This window comes from Amblyomma maculatum, chromosome 10, assembly GCF_055883805.1.
Source record: "Amblyomma maculatum isolate TAMU_Amacu chromosome 10, ASM5588380v1, whole genome shotgun sequence".
Lineage (NCBI taxonomy): Eukaryota > Metazoa > Arthropoda > Arachnida > Ixodida > Ixodidae > Amblyomma > Amblyomma maculatum.
In genome coordinates, this window is record NC_139353.1 from 59,861,855 (window position 1) to 59,877,218 (window position 15,364).

The following is a 15,364-nucleotide window of genomic DNA, read 5'->3' on the forward strand; positions in this document are numbered from 1 at the left end:
TTGTGGAGCGTTGGTGACGTCATGCCGTTTCACTAGTATCCATCAGCGAGTAAATTTGAAGGTTAGTTTGCAACAGGGATTGGAACCGACGAATTATATGTCCCTTAAATTGTATGCCGTTAATTGAAAGTGCATGTGCCCACAGAGGAGTGAGACATAATGCGCATATGTCCTTTAAAAAAAAAAAAAAAAAAGAAAAAGAAAATGCCAAGCCAAATAATGAGTTTAACACTTCGCCAAACTCCGTGCTATTCTCGATCAGTGCGCTAAATAACCAAACAAAAACCACTACAAACCACGCCCGTGCTTTCGTCTTAATCGGTTTAAACGGAGTTAAATCGCGTCGTGTTTTAAAAACTTATATGCAAATCATAAAAAAAGCAAGAAAAAAATGTGTGGAAGCAAATGACGAATTAAAGTATATAGTGGTGTCAAAAGTCGCATAAGTGCCACCGACGCTCAAATTACGGCGCTAATTTGTTGTAATATCGACTAGAACGGGAATATAAATGAGAGAAAACACCAAGGAGAGATGTCGATCCATGAAAACCCGTTTATTTCCCGCAGCATAAGTGCGCGAAATGCCCGATAAATGTCGACCAAACTGCAGTGCACGCAGTGAGCCCAGTTCCTTCCACTACCCGTGATAAATGCAGCAGAAACACTCATGCATGTGTGTATTACCATGGATAAAACGAGTTTGAAAAGCACGTGATACAGCTTCCGAGTGGTCTGAATATACAGTCACCGGATATGGCAGCTTCGCACGTCCTGTCGAAGGTACTTTTGTCCGAGATTGTACGTGTGCGAATATCCTCATAGGGAAGGCTTTATGTGCGAATATTCTGTCGAGGACTATACTTGCACTTTGACCGTTTAATTTCGATCAATTAAACGACTGGCTTTGACTAGACCAACCTTGAACATCCATCAAGGTTAATTGGCGGCAAAGTGGAAAGAGAAATCCCACTTCACTTGCAAGGGAGAGGAGGGACATGCTGAAAAGTGGATGCCACGGGAACGCTGTGGGTGGACACGCAATCCAACGGGTGGCTATGGTGGAAATGAAGGGCCAACCAGCCAACGCCAATCAGCTTTCAATGATTATGCGTCAAGGTGGCAGCTTTAGCTTTGTTTTCTTTTTTTTTTTCTTTTTTAAGTAGCCTACCTCTGACTGGGCAATCCCTTCCACAGATTCTCACATTCCGAACGGAAGTGATAAATTTAGTTCCTGAGCCTGTTTCCTAACATATGTTTCGCGCTCGCACGTGTTCCGCACACATTTCTGCCTCCTCAATTGCTCCTGGCTAGGAAAGCATTCGTCGGCCGCCTCCAGAGTAGATATAGCTTTCGCACGAGGCCCATATACACATAACGTCCATTCAGGGGATGTATAGAACTCCTTGTACAGGGTTAGTCACACTTAGCGGGAACAAGACTCCGCGTGACCAAGCACCTGCGGAGCGTTGTTGAATCTAACCCAGTAAAGAACCAATGCACAGTGGCGCACGAGAAGAGGTTACCTCGAAGTAATGCTTCGCGTCATATATGCCACTGTGTATCTGTTTGCTGCCGTTCTTGGCGCAATGGTGTACCGCATGTGTGGAGCCACGCGGTTCCGCGTTCCCTCTAAGCGTGATTAATACAGTACATTGTAGAAATTTCGCATATACTCCAGCTGGAAACATACGCAGTAACTGTACAGTACGTTGTAAGTACTTTGAGGACTGTTTTTCGCCCACTACTACAGGAACACAGGCAATCCGCTGACTATATATACATACTTTACGATTAATGTGGATGAGCTGAAAATTGCGTGGCTGCATCACTATATGCAAACTTGAGCAGTCAATAAATAAATCTTCCTTGTGCAAGAAAACAAACAAACGTTCTTGATCACCCGCCTTACGGTTCCAACAAAAATCTTTGGTCACAGCCGAACATGCGCTTGTATATACCACAAAATATAACTTCTCAGTAATTCTCGTTAACGGTACCGCTGCACGACCCTGTATACACGCAGGACGCGGTCGAAAAACTGCTTTTAAGTCTTACCAATTGCGGGGTTTTTGCCTAAACCTCGGCCATATCGTGCTCTCTATTTATTTATTTATTATTTTATTTATACACTACCCACAGCGCCCTCACTGGGGCATATTATTGCAGGGCTCCAGGCAATTAGCATGGAGCCTATCCGCGCCGAATTTAATCGTCGGTGGATCAGAACTTTCCGCATTCAGCGATTTAAGACGAACATTTCGCGGGCTTCAACCCTCAATGTTTGCGAGTACTTTCGTAGACGGCACGTTTAAAACGCAGTTTCTTTGTCGCCCCCGTCAAAACCTCGTCAAAATCGCGCACTTTCGGCTCAATAATCGGGGGTTAGCTGACTGTCCAGCCACTTGCGGCACGAAGCGCTGAACGTTGCTGAAAACACAGTTACGGTCTCAAGCCGACATCAATTGGCGGCGCTTCCGTCTACTAACCTCAAGAAACCGATAGCCGGTCACGCGCCTGCATTCCGATTCGGTGTCCTGCAGGCCAAAGAACTCAAGAAGGACGCCATTTTTCGTTTGCCTCACTAAGCCTAACGGCACGTGGAGACAAGGAGTTGCTTCCAGTGGGCAGGCGGGAACAGTTATCTCGTGGACGCGTTGAGTCGTGACCGCGAGGGAACGACTGGTTGCCGAATGAACGCGTAAGCTGTCAGTCAGGAGTGTTTGGCCTTCTTTTGCTTGCGGGCGTGGTGAAGCGATAGACGTTCCGCTAGCTGCTCGTTTTCATCTGCGTCTTCGTCCTGACGACAGGCCCAGATGAAGTTGCAGGCGATCAGCAGCCAAACCATCGTGAGCGCTGAAATAGAAAATACACGGCTATCAGCTTGTCTTGTAACGTGCGGACAGAGATGTCGAAGTTAGCGATCAGTGCTTGCTTAATTGGGTACAGACCATACTCTGGTTATTTGTTATTTTTGTAATAGTGTGCAAGACATTAAAAAGTTTAATTCGCCGGCTAAATATCACTAATTTAAGTGAAAAGCAAAAACCTTATGTATGTCTCATTAGGAGAAAAGGCGGCGGCTATACGTCACGAGGCAGTCGTATATGACGGAAAAGCTATGACGTCACTCATACATCGTTCCGAGTGTACCAAAGCCAACCGAAAAAGGATTGCGGGGGAGTCTCAGTCCGCAAGCCAATGTTTCGACAAGAGGACTTTTCTCCCGGCCGCCCAAAACGAAGACAAGGTCTATTTTCTTTGAATTGTGCGTCATCTTTTTCCTCTCGTTCTACCCTGGATCGTTCTGAGTGACGTCATACTATTTCTAGTAGCATACAGGGTACAGATGCAAACACACATACCGAATACAACAACGGTAGTTACAACTTTAATGCATGAAGAAAACCTCACTCGAATGCATTTTACACGCTGGATTATAATGCTTCCGCATTCATGCACGTAAGCAGACTCGGGTGTCTCTGCTCAGTTCTGACATTATTTCGGTTTCAATAACCGAGCGATAACTATGATGTCAAAGTTAACTTTACGTCAAAAGCTAAACAGGTTATAAAAATATTAAAGAGCTTAAGAGAGTCATTGCATACATCACCACAAGTTGTGCAGCTAGCGGTCGCACATCAGTGTTACAAATTAAGCTCGAGAAAAACACTAACGTATATGTGTAAAAACGAAATTTGGACACCGATTTCGCCCAGTAAAGGAAGTTGGTTCTGCACATTGCCGGACAAGACTGCAGCTAGATCTATAAGTCGCGGCAAGTGATCATGCATACATGCTCGCTCATTTAAATGTGGCCGGTTTACGTGCTGGACCTGCCGCGATCCGTTAGTGTACAAGCGCACGGAAAGTGATCGATGAGGAAACGAAACAGAGCATTCGCATGTTCAGCTGGGATAAGGCATCTACAAGCGCCCGAGACTCAAAAAAGAGGCAATGAATGCACAGTTACGTACCACTCAACAAGATGGGAAATAACGCTGCTCCGCCTTTGGATATTGAGCGGTGTACGAACGCTTCGTTGCCAAAATAGCCGAGGTATATGGCCAATGAGCAGACGGTCATCGAGAAGATCCTGTAAACGAAATGGAACTAACTGCGTTCAATTACTCTCACAACTAATAAGTCGAGCCCACTTATAACGAACTTGACAGTCACATGAATTCCGTTCATTGTATCCGAAATTCGTAGTAAGTGGTCTTGCCCTATTTTAACCCAAAAATGAAAATTGCTACAAAAATGGAGTCTATTTTTGTTTCTTCAAAACAGACACTTTCAAGCCGATTTCTAAGCTATGATAATACGCGCTTGGCAGAGACATTTTCTGGGGACCGGCCACTTTTCAAACTCGATAATAGCGATAGCGATTGAGGCATTCACGGCATCTTGTGGTTAGTAGTCATCCACCTCTTCGATTCTTGACAAGGAACCAGCGGCGAAGCTGCAACAGCGCATGCATGAGCAGGATGTATTGCATGTTTGCCGACTGTGCGCTCCCTTCACATGGCAGCAGCGTAAAAGGCTGAAATCCAACTCGGCCGGCGATGCATGCCCCGAACCTAATGGGCCAGCAAGGGATACTTCACGACTATTCGGACGTCAAATCAGTGGTGTCGGTTGATCTGATCACCGGCCGCGTGCACAGTTTCCTTTTTATTCTCGTTCTAACCCATTTTTCGCTTCCACATTAGACGCTCTATACTAAACCGAGGTAGGCACACGCACTGATTGACCTCGTGGCCTGTTTAATGGAAGAAGCGGCACTTCCTTTACACTTTCCTTGGGGGCAAGGGGGGGGGGGGGGGGTAGGTAAGGAAACCAGGAGATGCGCTTTGGCTTTGATCAGCGTTGGAGGGAAGCAGGCGTCTTTCCACTGCGGTGGCCACTCTCCGGTCTCCCCGGCATCGTTGCTTGTTTTTACGAGACGCATATGCATTAGGGCTAGCCCTAATAGTAGCAGATCCACCCCCTTTTACAATAAGCGAGAGTTCGCTATGACTGCGGCCGTTACAGGCGGGCTCGACTGTATTGTATGGCTTGTGACGTCACGGGCGCCATGATGGTGCACCAGGCACATATTCTGGCAGCAGGCTTCCACGCTGCTAGTGGCGATAAGCAGATGAAGCCAACGCGAGGATTTGTCGTGCCCCTGGTTCGCCAAAATGGCTGCCACTGTGACGTCGGGACAAGCCATCTGAAAGATAGGGAAAGAAAGAAGTCATGGGCGTACGGCGGCTCCTCGAGAAAGATGCTGCAGTGAAGAAATAGCACGGCATTGAATATCGACCAGAAACCGAACGTCCTTTCCATCTCCGGACACCCTGGAAGACCTGCAGGAGAAACATTTTTTTTTGCTGTGTTTACTCATTTGAATTACCTTACAGGCCCACAGAGCAAAGAAAAAATCGCGATAGCGGATTACTGAACATAGTGAAAAGAAAAATGCGACGCATATCAGCATATTTGAACATATTGGTACAGAGACGAAAGGTAAACGGATGCAATATACCACACAATATGAATCCTACATAAAATAAAATGCGTTTCACGCGTGTTAATTTATTATCGCCGCGCTATGAAAAGTCATCATACAGTGCACTTCACACGAGCACGAAGGCGCTATAACGCCAAATTTTACAGCTTTCTTACGAAATCCTGTCGCCAAATTAAAAAAAAGTATATATTATAAAGCAATTCACGTACAAATATCTGATGCACTCACCACTTTCAAGATGAATTATAAGAGAGTACAAAAAAGTAGAGGAGAACAATTACCATAAGGGCTCCACTTGTTCGTTGAAAATCAAAACGCATGGCCTGCTACCCCTCTCCCTATATACACATCCCTTAATAGAATATTTCAATTATGCTCTATAAAATGTTTGCGGCGTAATGTGCCTCTACGGTATAAGGAAGGTTATTATTTTTTTGCATTCTTGAATGTTAGTGATTTGAAATATTTTCACGATGGTGAACGAGAGGTATGGATCCATAGTTTGATCAGGCTCTAAAAAATATGAGAGGCGATGTTCCATACAGTCAACTCAAACCGCAGGAATGAGTGCTGCCAACCAGTCAATACCAATGATTGTTTACATCGTCCGAGCTGTTAATTAAACCGTACCTGGATAATAAAGAGAAACAGCTATATTAGCGTCTCTGAGCCTGTGTTGCACTTTCTATACCGGTTCAATGACCTTCGACTATCAACGTAAATATGAGACTCCTGAGACTCAAGCTTCACTGCTCGGTAAACAACTGGTGAGGAGAAGCCCGCTCAAGGTTGATGTGGCCGAAGCTTTAGCATCTTTCGCTGCGAAACGGCAGACGAGATCTTGCCAAATTGAACAAATTCAAGCTAAGAAACGCATGAAAAGGAGCCTACCGTCGACGGATTTGAGCTCAGTGAAGATCCTCTGTTGTAAGAAGTTCTCCTCCCAAAGGCAGCGAAGCCCTGTGCCCAAATTTGTGAGCGACAAGAACGCCAACCAACCGCGTAGCGGATGCACCACCCAATGCGACATCTCGTTTCATAAATCGCTGAAATTGCGGCAACTGCAAATGCAAAGACCGAAGAAGCCTGCTACACAGCAAGCGAGGCAAGCACTTAGCACACAAGCTGCAAGCCCCGAGCTTTGTTTTCTATGCAAGTGGAGTAATGAAGCACACGTTTCTCTGAAGTAAACTTTGGTTGGCGCCGCAGTGCGGAAGTGCTCCTTATTTATTTTGAAACAAAAATATTCGCAAATAAACAATATATTCACTTTATTACAAATCAAACATTTAGGTTTTAATAAACCGAGTTGTAACAAGTTTGAATTTCATTGAGCAAGCTGTTACCTCGTTTTGGGCGTTTTGACGAAAGTCAAATGAAGGCGAGTGTGCCGACTCTCGTCAACGTCCTTGGCGTCGCCGCGCAAATTATCACCGCTAAGCGGCAGCACCGGTACAGAAAGCGGAAAAGCGGAGAAAAAGCGTTGGTAAGTTCGGTTAGTTTGAGTCAGAGCTCTTTAATATTACAGTAGCGAAACTTCTCATAGAGTCCATGTTACAATGCCGCGCCCGTGTATCAAAGAACGGTGGTTTAGATTAGCCAGAATTCGGATGTATACAGATAGTAGCGGCCTCTGCGGCAATTAAAGTAAACTGTGTCTAAGTTGTAAATTTTCACATTATTGATAAATGCACAATCATCTGACAAATAAAATCAGCTGAAGAGGTGAATTAGTAGAAACTCTTAGGTGTAAGGGTCATAGAGGTATCTAAAAGAAAAAAGAATAAATAAACGAAGCGACTTTTTGTATAAAATGAGGGCAATCGCAGAAAGCTTTTATTGGCCGCTTGTAGATGGCGCCATACTTCAAATGAAACGAGAGAATCCCATCTATCGGCGCTGAATCGACGCTTTTCTTTGTTCCGCATAACAGCCGAGGACGCGAGCGACTGAACGCGCTTCTAACATGCTGCCAGTACGCGGAATGACTGAGTTACCAGACTACAGAAAAGTCTACCAAGTGCTGCGTGACGGAAATACCGCACTCCGCAATCGGCGCCTTCCGGAATTGGCCCCCTCATCAGACCATGATCAGACTACACGGCTCTCTTTACTGTCTCACACATATACCTGCATCCCTACATGTACGCCAGCCAAGCGCAGCAAAGAAAAAGAAGTAAATAAAAACAATACGCGCTTTCAAAGAACCAGCGAGGAAGCTCTGGTGTAGATAATGTCACCAACACGCCACGTCTTTGCTCGTTGGCAACCGCTGTGAATATACTCTCCCCATCAACCACCTTACATGAGCATATATCTATCAGTGACCCCTTTGTCCTACGCGTAGTTCTTGTAAGCATGATCGAAAAACAACGCAACATACCACAATCAAGAAGAGCAAATGATTTGGAATATACAGTTCAGTCGTTCAGTCGTGTTTGACTCTTCGTGACCCTATGGACCATGTCACGCCACGCTTTCCGGACTCTCACTATCTTCCTAACATCGCATAACTTCATCTACAGTGCCTCGAGGATGCTATCTAACCATCGCGCTCGCTGCCTGCCCCTTCTCCGGCGACCCTCAACCTTTCCCAACATCAAATCTTTCTCCAGCGACTCCTCTCTGCTCATCAGATGACCAAAGTAGCTGAGCTTTAACTTTAGAATTTGACCCTCCAATGAGCAGTCAGGGTTTATGGTCGACAATATCGACTGATTTGATCTTCTGGCAGTCCAAGTAACTCTCAAGAGTTTTCGCCAGCACCACAATTCAAACGCGTCAATTCTTCGGCGGTCAGCCTTTTTCACAGTCCAACTCTCGCATCCATACATCACAACTGGAAAGACCATAGCACGAGTTATACGGATCTTGGTTGGCAAACTAATGTCTCTGCTCTTTACTAGGCGGTCAAGGCTAACCATTGCTCTCTTTCCCAGAAGCAGGCGTCTCCTAATTTCATGGCTGCAGTCTCCTTTCGAGGCAATCTTGGAGCCCAAGAACAGAAAATCTGTCACAGCTTCCACTTCTTGTCCATTGATGCTCCAGGACTTGATAGGGCAAGACGCCATGATCTTTGTCTTTTTAATGTTCAGTTTAAGACCAAACTTCTCACTCTCTTCTTGTACGCGCATCAGAAGTCTCTTGAGTTCCACTTCACTTTCTGCCATTAAAGTGGTATTATCCGCATATCTAAGGTTGTTGATACGTTTTCCAGCAATCTTCACTCCAGCTGAAGACTCGTCCAGACCGGCCTTCCTCATGATGCACTCTGCATATAGGTTAAATAGGCAGGGCGACAGTATGCAGCCTTGCCTCACTCCTTTCTCAATCGGAAACCAATCAGTAAGACCATGCCCAGTTCTGACTGTGGCCTCTTGTCCTTCATACAGGTTCCCGAGGAGACAGATGAGGTGAATTGGAACTCCCATTTCTTGGAGAGCTTGCCACAATCTGCTGTGATCTACGCAGTCAAACGCTTTCGCATAATCAATAAAGCAGAAGTAGATGGGTTTCTGGAACTCTCTTGCTTTTTCCATGATCCAGCGAAGGCTGGCAATTTGGTCTCTAGTTCCTCTGCCCTTGCGAAACCCAGCTTGGACGTCCGGAAGCTCCCGATCCACATACTGCTGCAGCCTTCCTTGGAGGATTTTCAACATCACCTTGCTAGCATGCGAAATAAGCGCGATCGTGCGGTAGTTGGAACAATCTTTGGCACTGTCTTTCTTTGGAATGGGGATGTAAACTGACCTCCTCCAATCCTGTGGTCACTGCAGGGTTGTCCAAATCTTCTGACATAATGTATGCAGAATGTTAACAGCGTCATGGTTGAGGTTTTGAAGCAACTCAGCTGGAATGCCATCAATTCCGCTAGCTTTGTTCTTAGCAAGGCTGGCTAAGGCCCATTCAACTTCACGCTTCAGGATGCCCGGCTCGAGATCAGTAATCACAACCACGGCCGCTCGATGGAAGCGCACTAGGTGCGGCCTGCTGCGTCGCCCGAAACCGGCGGGAGGCGCCTACTTCCCGTCGCCGCCGCCGCGGCGCCACCACTCGGGGACAGCCGCGCGGAGAGCTGCGCGTGGCTGGCTTTGAGGGAGGCGTCGGCGTTGGTAGGAGCCTGTTGTTCTAAAGATATAAGAGCTCCGCTTCATACAATTTGGCAACACGAATTCGTATATACTGTAATGTCTTAGTGCGAGCATGTCAGCACTTAGCGCTTGCTCGGCAAGGATGTATAGACCGTTTTATCATGGCCGCTGCCATTTTGTGTATGTGGCGCCATCTAGCGGCCGAGTTGTGAACAACCGCCATGCTGGTATGTGGGGTCCCATCCGCGGAACAGGCGACAAGTAGCGGAAATCGGCATTTTGGAGCTTTCGCATGCAAATTTTTGCTTTCTGAAAGTACCTAGCTGAAAGAAAAAAAGTTTTCAGTAGCAGCGAAGCGATTCGGTCAGAAATTACAAAAAGAAATTATGCTTCTGATCAGGTCGGCTGAAGGCTACAAGCCTGATTACAATTAGTATGTAACTTTTATGTGGCGCAGAGAGGCAGCGGCGCACCACTGGCAGTGATGGCAGCTTACGATCTACTTTTTATTATTAAATGATTTCTAGAGACGGTTTACCATAACAATTTGAGGAAAGAAAGAAAGCGAATGTAGCCGTCATATGATTAGGAGCAATACTGATCGCGCTAGATTTGTTGGGTCAACCGATCATTCATATACTCTTTACTGCTTTAGCGGCTACTGCGGAAGTTCCCACACATCCACTGGGGTTCTATTCTTAAATATGCACTATCCATTGCGGATCCATTTACTCTGCCCTGGCTACGTTTGTTGGGTGACAGTCAGGCAGGGTGTTCAAGCGTCCACTACCAGGCAGTCGGATTTCAGCATTGCCTACATGACTCAATCACCTGTTTGCCGGTATGTGCGGGGAGTGGCAATGACTTGTCAACAACGGAAGTTGCTATCCTGCAATTTCTCTGACTGGGCGTTAGTTGCGTTTGTCTGACGCTACCGTCACGCTGACATTAACATACAAGATAAAATGGACGATTGATACCTATGAATAGGGACCTTAAATTACGTCCCATAATGACCTCATAAAAGTTGCCTTTGTCAACAATTATATAGTCCATTTTTCGTTGCAAGGTTTGCTTACTGCAAGCAATCGCTGCTATTCCTATGATCATATTCCCATTTATTATCGGCAGCAAAATCTTACGAGATGCGTGTTTAAAAAACAAAACATTTTAGCACTGTTTCACTAAATAAGTTGACAACCAATTTATTAGTATATCATTGTCTTCAAGTGGGATAGGTTCTTTCATACTTGCATTAACCTCAGGTGACTGAATCGAAATAGTTCTTCTTTGCCTGGTGGCATCTCGTAAATATTTGCCGCAATGAATATCATCCGCTTGTTGCCCAAAGTCTGCCGTTGTTGCACGGATATTCAGTTTTTGCAGTCCCTACTCTACAAACACAGTGTTCGGAACTCGCACGAAAAGCTGCCAAGGCGAAACATTTTCGGTTGGGGCTTGATACTCAGAAGCTGCTCGTCTTCGCCCAATTGAGTGAGTTGCAAGTGGAACAGTGTTATTCTTTTATCTTCTGTTAATCATCTCCTTTTGGTTGTTATTTTTTTGTTAATGCAAATAACTGAGTAAAAAAAGAAAAACGATTGCGTTAACCGCGGCAGCTCTTAGCAGCTAAACTGCGGCCGGCGGAAATGAAACGATCAGGGAAATGAAGGAAAGGAAGGGACGAAAGAAGAAAGAACAGGGAAAGAAACCACATCGCCCACATCAGCTAATCGTCTTAGATACTTTGCAGCTATTCAAGACACTCTGTGTGCAAAAGACTGCAACGTGTGCCCTTTCTCCGTAGAATGCCCTGCCGCCCTGCCGCCCTGCTGCTATCCCCGCGTGCCCACATACCATACAGGAGGAGCCGCGTAGCGCGTTCCGGTTCGAGGCTATTTTCCTCCTCGCCGCGAAAACGGTCTATACTAGAGTGTACCCCGAAAAACTTATGTGATGGTGGTTCAAGGCCACTCGATTGGAGTGCTCGCATTGCCGTGATGTTGCATTCGGATCAAGTTGTTTGTCAAATGAAAATGTCGCCCGGCTGTGAACAATTCGAAGCTGTTCAGCTGCCATGGTAGCCTAATTCATAACCACTTAAATCACTATGTCGCGAATTCCGCATGTCATTTTCATACCGTTTACTCATTCCTGCATACAGCTTTTATGCACAAATTGATGTCAACCTGCTCGAAACTGCTAGCTCTATACAATAAAAAATAATTTCCTACTGTGAGCAACCCCTGTGAAAATGCGACAGGTACCCAATCTTTCTATCTCATTCTGACAAATGTTACGGTGAAAATATGAAGGTGTTTACTAGGTAAAATCTAGATGATAACCTGGTATATTCGACTTAGTTGGAGACCTTAAGCTTTGTACGCCAGAACGCTATCCGTCATGACGTCCCGCATTTTGCATGACCGGTCAAAGTAAGCGCGCTTCATAGTGCCGGTCTGTCTCAAGGTGCTACGTATATGCGCAGAAAGTTTTTATTACTATTTTTATTGGCTGCTCGCAAACCCGTATAATTTTGATGGTTTGTAATTTTCAATGGAAGAACGCGGATCGAGTGTTCCTGTTGTGAATCTAATTCTTACCTGCGATCACAAGAATGTTCACGTTTCAAGCGCAACTGCAGAAGATTTAGTGAGCAGCCGAGTAAGCTTATTAAATGGCCACACACAAAAAAGGAAGAAAATTGCCATTAGCAGACGGAAAACCTTTATTGTAAGAGGTTTATGCCAAAGCCATAAACGCGGCTGCACTGTTGAGTTGACATTTCCAGCCCAGCTCGCTATCGGTGGGTGCAGCAACTTACCGATATCTTGCATAGCTCCTCAGCATGGGCACGATTATTGTTTTCATAGATTAGCTGCAGGCACTGCGTACAGTGAGAAAACAATGCTGAAATCAAACGTTTACTCAGCGTGTTACTTCGCCGGACCTATTCAAACTTCATCATCCTGTTAATGAAGGTGCTCGTAAGCTGTCAAAGCTTGATTTCTTCCTTTGCGGGGTGCTTCAAGTCTCCATTGTCCTTGGTTTTCATTAACTTGTAACTGGTCCATTTGAGTCATATTTCCTACAACATGCTCTTGCACGACTGACATGCCGCCTCAAAACCATTACCAAATATCGCATAAATTAGGCAACAACTTGGTTGTGATAAACAAAACTTGGGGTTCTTAAGTCTCCTTGCGGAGCCTCGTTAGCGTACCCGCACTTAGCTACCTGCTTATTCACCGTATCCCTTAATTACTCCCTCTGTCGCATTTCATTATACTACAGCCTTAAGCCACCGCCTTATATGAAATAGCACCCTACACATAAGTATATCAAGCACAGCTCTTTACCGAAGCTGTACGAACGTGCCCTATAGGAGTATAGTGTGCCTGACTTGGGATCTATGGGTCCCACTTTCAATTCCCATTTCACCCTTACATCTGACACTTTCCTGACACTTTCTCAGGATTGGCAGCTCCTGCCACATTGAACATGTCACGTGTTCTCATTGAGCAAAAGGTATCTGGCCATATCAGCAGCAAACGTGCCTCTTGCCAGAAAGGTATTTTTCCGACTTTCCGCCCACAAAGCGTGCGCCGGATGTGGAACGGAGCTTTTCAGTTTATCGTATCGGCTCGAACAGTCTAGAGAATAAACAAATGTTGTATGCACAGGCTACCTTGCTTGCAAGACCTCTCAGACTAGCGACAAAATTTAGAACAAATTGTATGCTTATATGAAAGAAAAAAACAAAAACAATCGTACCTTTTTTTCTATGATGGGCTCGCAACATGCCCTGCGAGAAAATTTTCTGGTGCTACCTTATTGTGTTCATCTACTTCACACATCGTTAAAAATCCTAGTTCACTGGCCAGCTCCCTGGTAACTAAATTGGTTAAACAACATGACGGGAACACAGGAAAAAAGGACGACACACTTAGCGCAGTTGTGCCGTCTTTTCCTGTGTCCCCGTTACGTGTTTTGCGCTGTTAACCTATAATTAATCACCAACAAGTCCAATCTGCTGCCCCTTGTAGCAAATTCAACGGACGGCGCCGCTTTAATTCCAAAGGAAGCGAGTGCATTTCCACTCGTCGCTGCTGCCTTTGCCTGAAGCGAGCCCAAAAGATAAAATTAGGGGATCTCTTATATGTCTCTTAAGCAGACGACGGCGAAAGCCTACCCTTCTCCTATCGTTTGCCTCTCATCGGTTGCCACAGTTGCAGTCATTTCAACTCGTGGTTTTATATATTGGTCGTTTCCCAGTCATGATGAGTGTACCTGCGTAGTCATTGTAGTCCTTACCACTCATAACTAAGCAGGTTACTCATTTAGAATCAGTAGTGGTCCATTACAAGTCGTCGGTTGACATATTGGTCATTTCGTAGTCATTAGCAGTAATGATGAGTCATGCCTAGCTCTTATAGTCATTACCACACACCGCTAAGCATTTTTACTAATTTCTAATCGGTTGGGGTCATTACATGTCGTAGTTTGACATACTGGGGCCATTACAAATCACTTGAGTCATTATGAATGATTATTACCCGTAGCATATTAGTCATTACCTCTATCAATGCTTATTTATAACTTTTATTCCATAACCCAGAGGGCTATGGAACGAAAAATGGTAGGGGTAACATTAAGAGATAGAAAGCGTGCAGAGTAGGTCAGAGAAATAACTCAAGTTACCGACATTCTAGTAGAAATTAAGAAGAAGAAATGGACATGGGCAGGACATGTAGTGCGAAGAGAGGATAACCGATGGTCGTTGAGGGTAACAAACTGGATTCCAAGGGAAGGAAAGCGTAGCAGGGGGCGGCAGAAAGTTAGGTGGGCGGATTAGATGAAGTAGTTCGCAGGGATCAAGTGGATGCAGCTAGCACAGAACCGGGTTAAGTGGAGAAATATGGGAGAGGCCTTCGCCCTGCAGTGGGTATAATCAGGCGGATGATGATGATGATGATGATGATGATGATTGATTACCTATCACCATCAATCATTTTCATTCTTAATTTCCCTCCTTGCATGTCCGCTTTTTGCGACTGACACACCAGCGCACAGATGCGACACACAGATTACAGGCACAGCTTCTGCGCACAGATTTTCATTCCATGAGCCTAGAACGGCTTTCGTCTTAAAAAACAAACGCGTCCCGTCTCAACGTTAACGTGCTTGCACACGTGCACACAAAACAAAGTGAGTTGACCACGCATATGCAAGGTGAACGCGTCCAGAAAGGAAGCAAACCGCGCGCTCATAGCCGGCGATCCCGGCGGCGACGTGTCCCCGAACAGTGGCGCCCTCGCCAGAAATAGCGGACGCAACTGTAAACTCCCCAAGGACGCGCTTGCCCATTGACGGAGGCGCGACGCAGCAGGCCGCATCCATCGAGCGGCCGTGTCACAACCGTCTTATGTTAGGTTTGCGCATTCAGGTCCTTCTTGTACAGTTCTTCTGTGTATTCCTGCCACCTCTTCTTTATCTCTGAGGCTTCAGTGAGGTCCTTGCCTTGTTTGTCCTTTATCACGCCCAGCTTAGCACAGAAGCTTCCTTTGACATCTTTGATTGTCTTATACAGAGCTCTTGTGTTCCCTAATTGGCTGTTTTCCTCAACTGCTTGGCACCGTATGTTCAGGAAGGCATTCTTATCTCTCCTTGCTATTTTCTGAAAATCCTCATTGAGAACCTTGTATCTTTCTCTTTCCCCCATAACTTTTGCCATCCTCCTTTCCTCAGCTATTTGCAAAGC

The 15,364-nt window shown here is 45.6% G+C and overlaps 1 protein-coding gene across 1 annotated transcript; it reads right to left on the minus strand.

The window, feature by feature from the left end:
- Positions 1–1,130: 1,130 nt before the first annotated feature.
- Positions 1,131–6,662, minus strand: LOC146176625 (uncharacterized). Its single transcript, XM_084582895.1, has 4 exons — positions 6,404–6,662; positions 5,249–5,348; positions 3,975–4,093; positions 1,131–2,853 (listed from the first exon to the last, which is right to left on the minus strand). Exons 1-4 carry the CDS (start codon positions 6,540–6,542, stop codon positions 2,711–2,713), a joined length of 501 nt encoding a protein of 166 aa, XP_084439021.1. The 5' UTR covers positions 6,543–6,662; the 3' UTR covers positions 1,131–2,710.
- Positions 6,663–15,364: the final 8,702 nt, after the last annotated feature.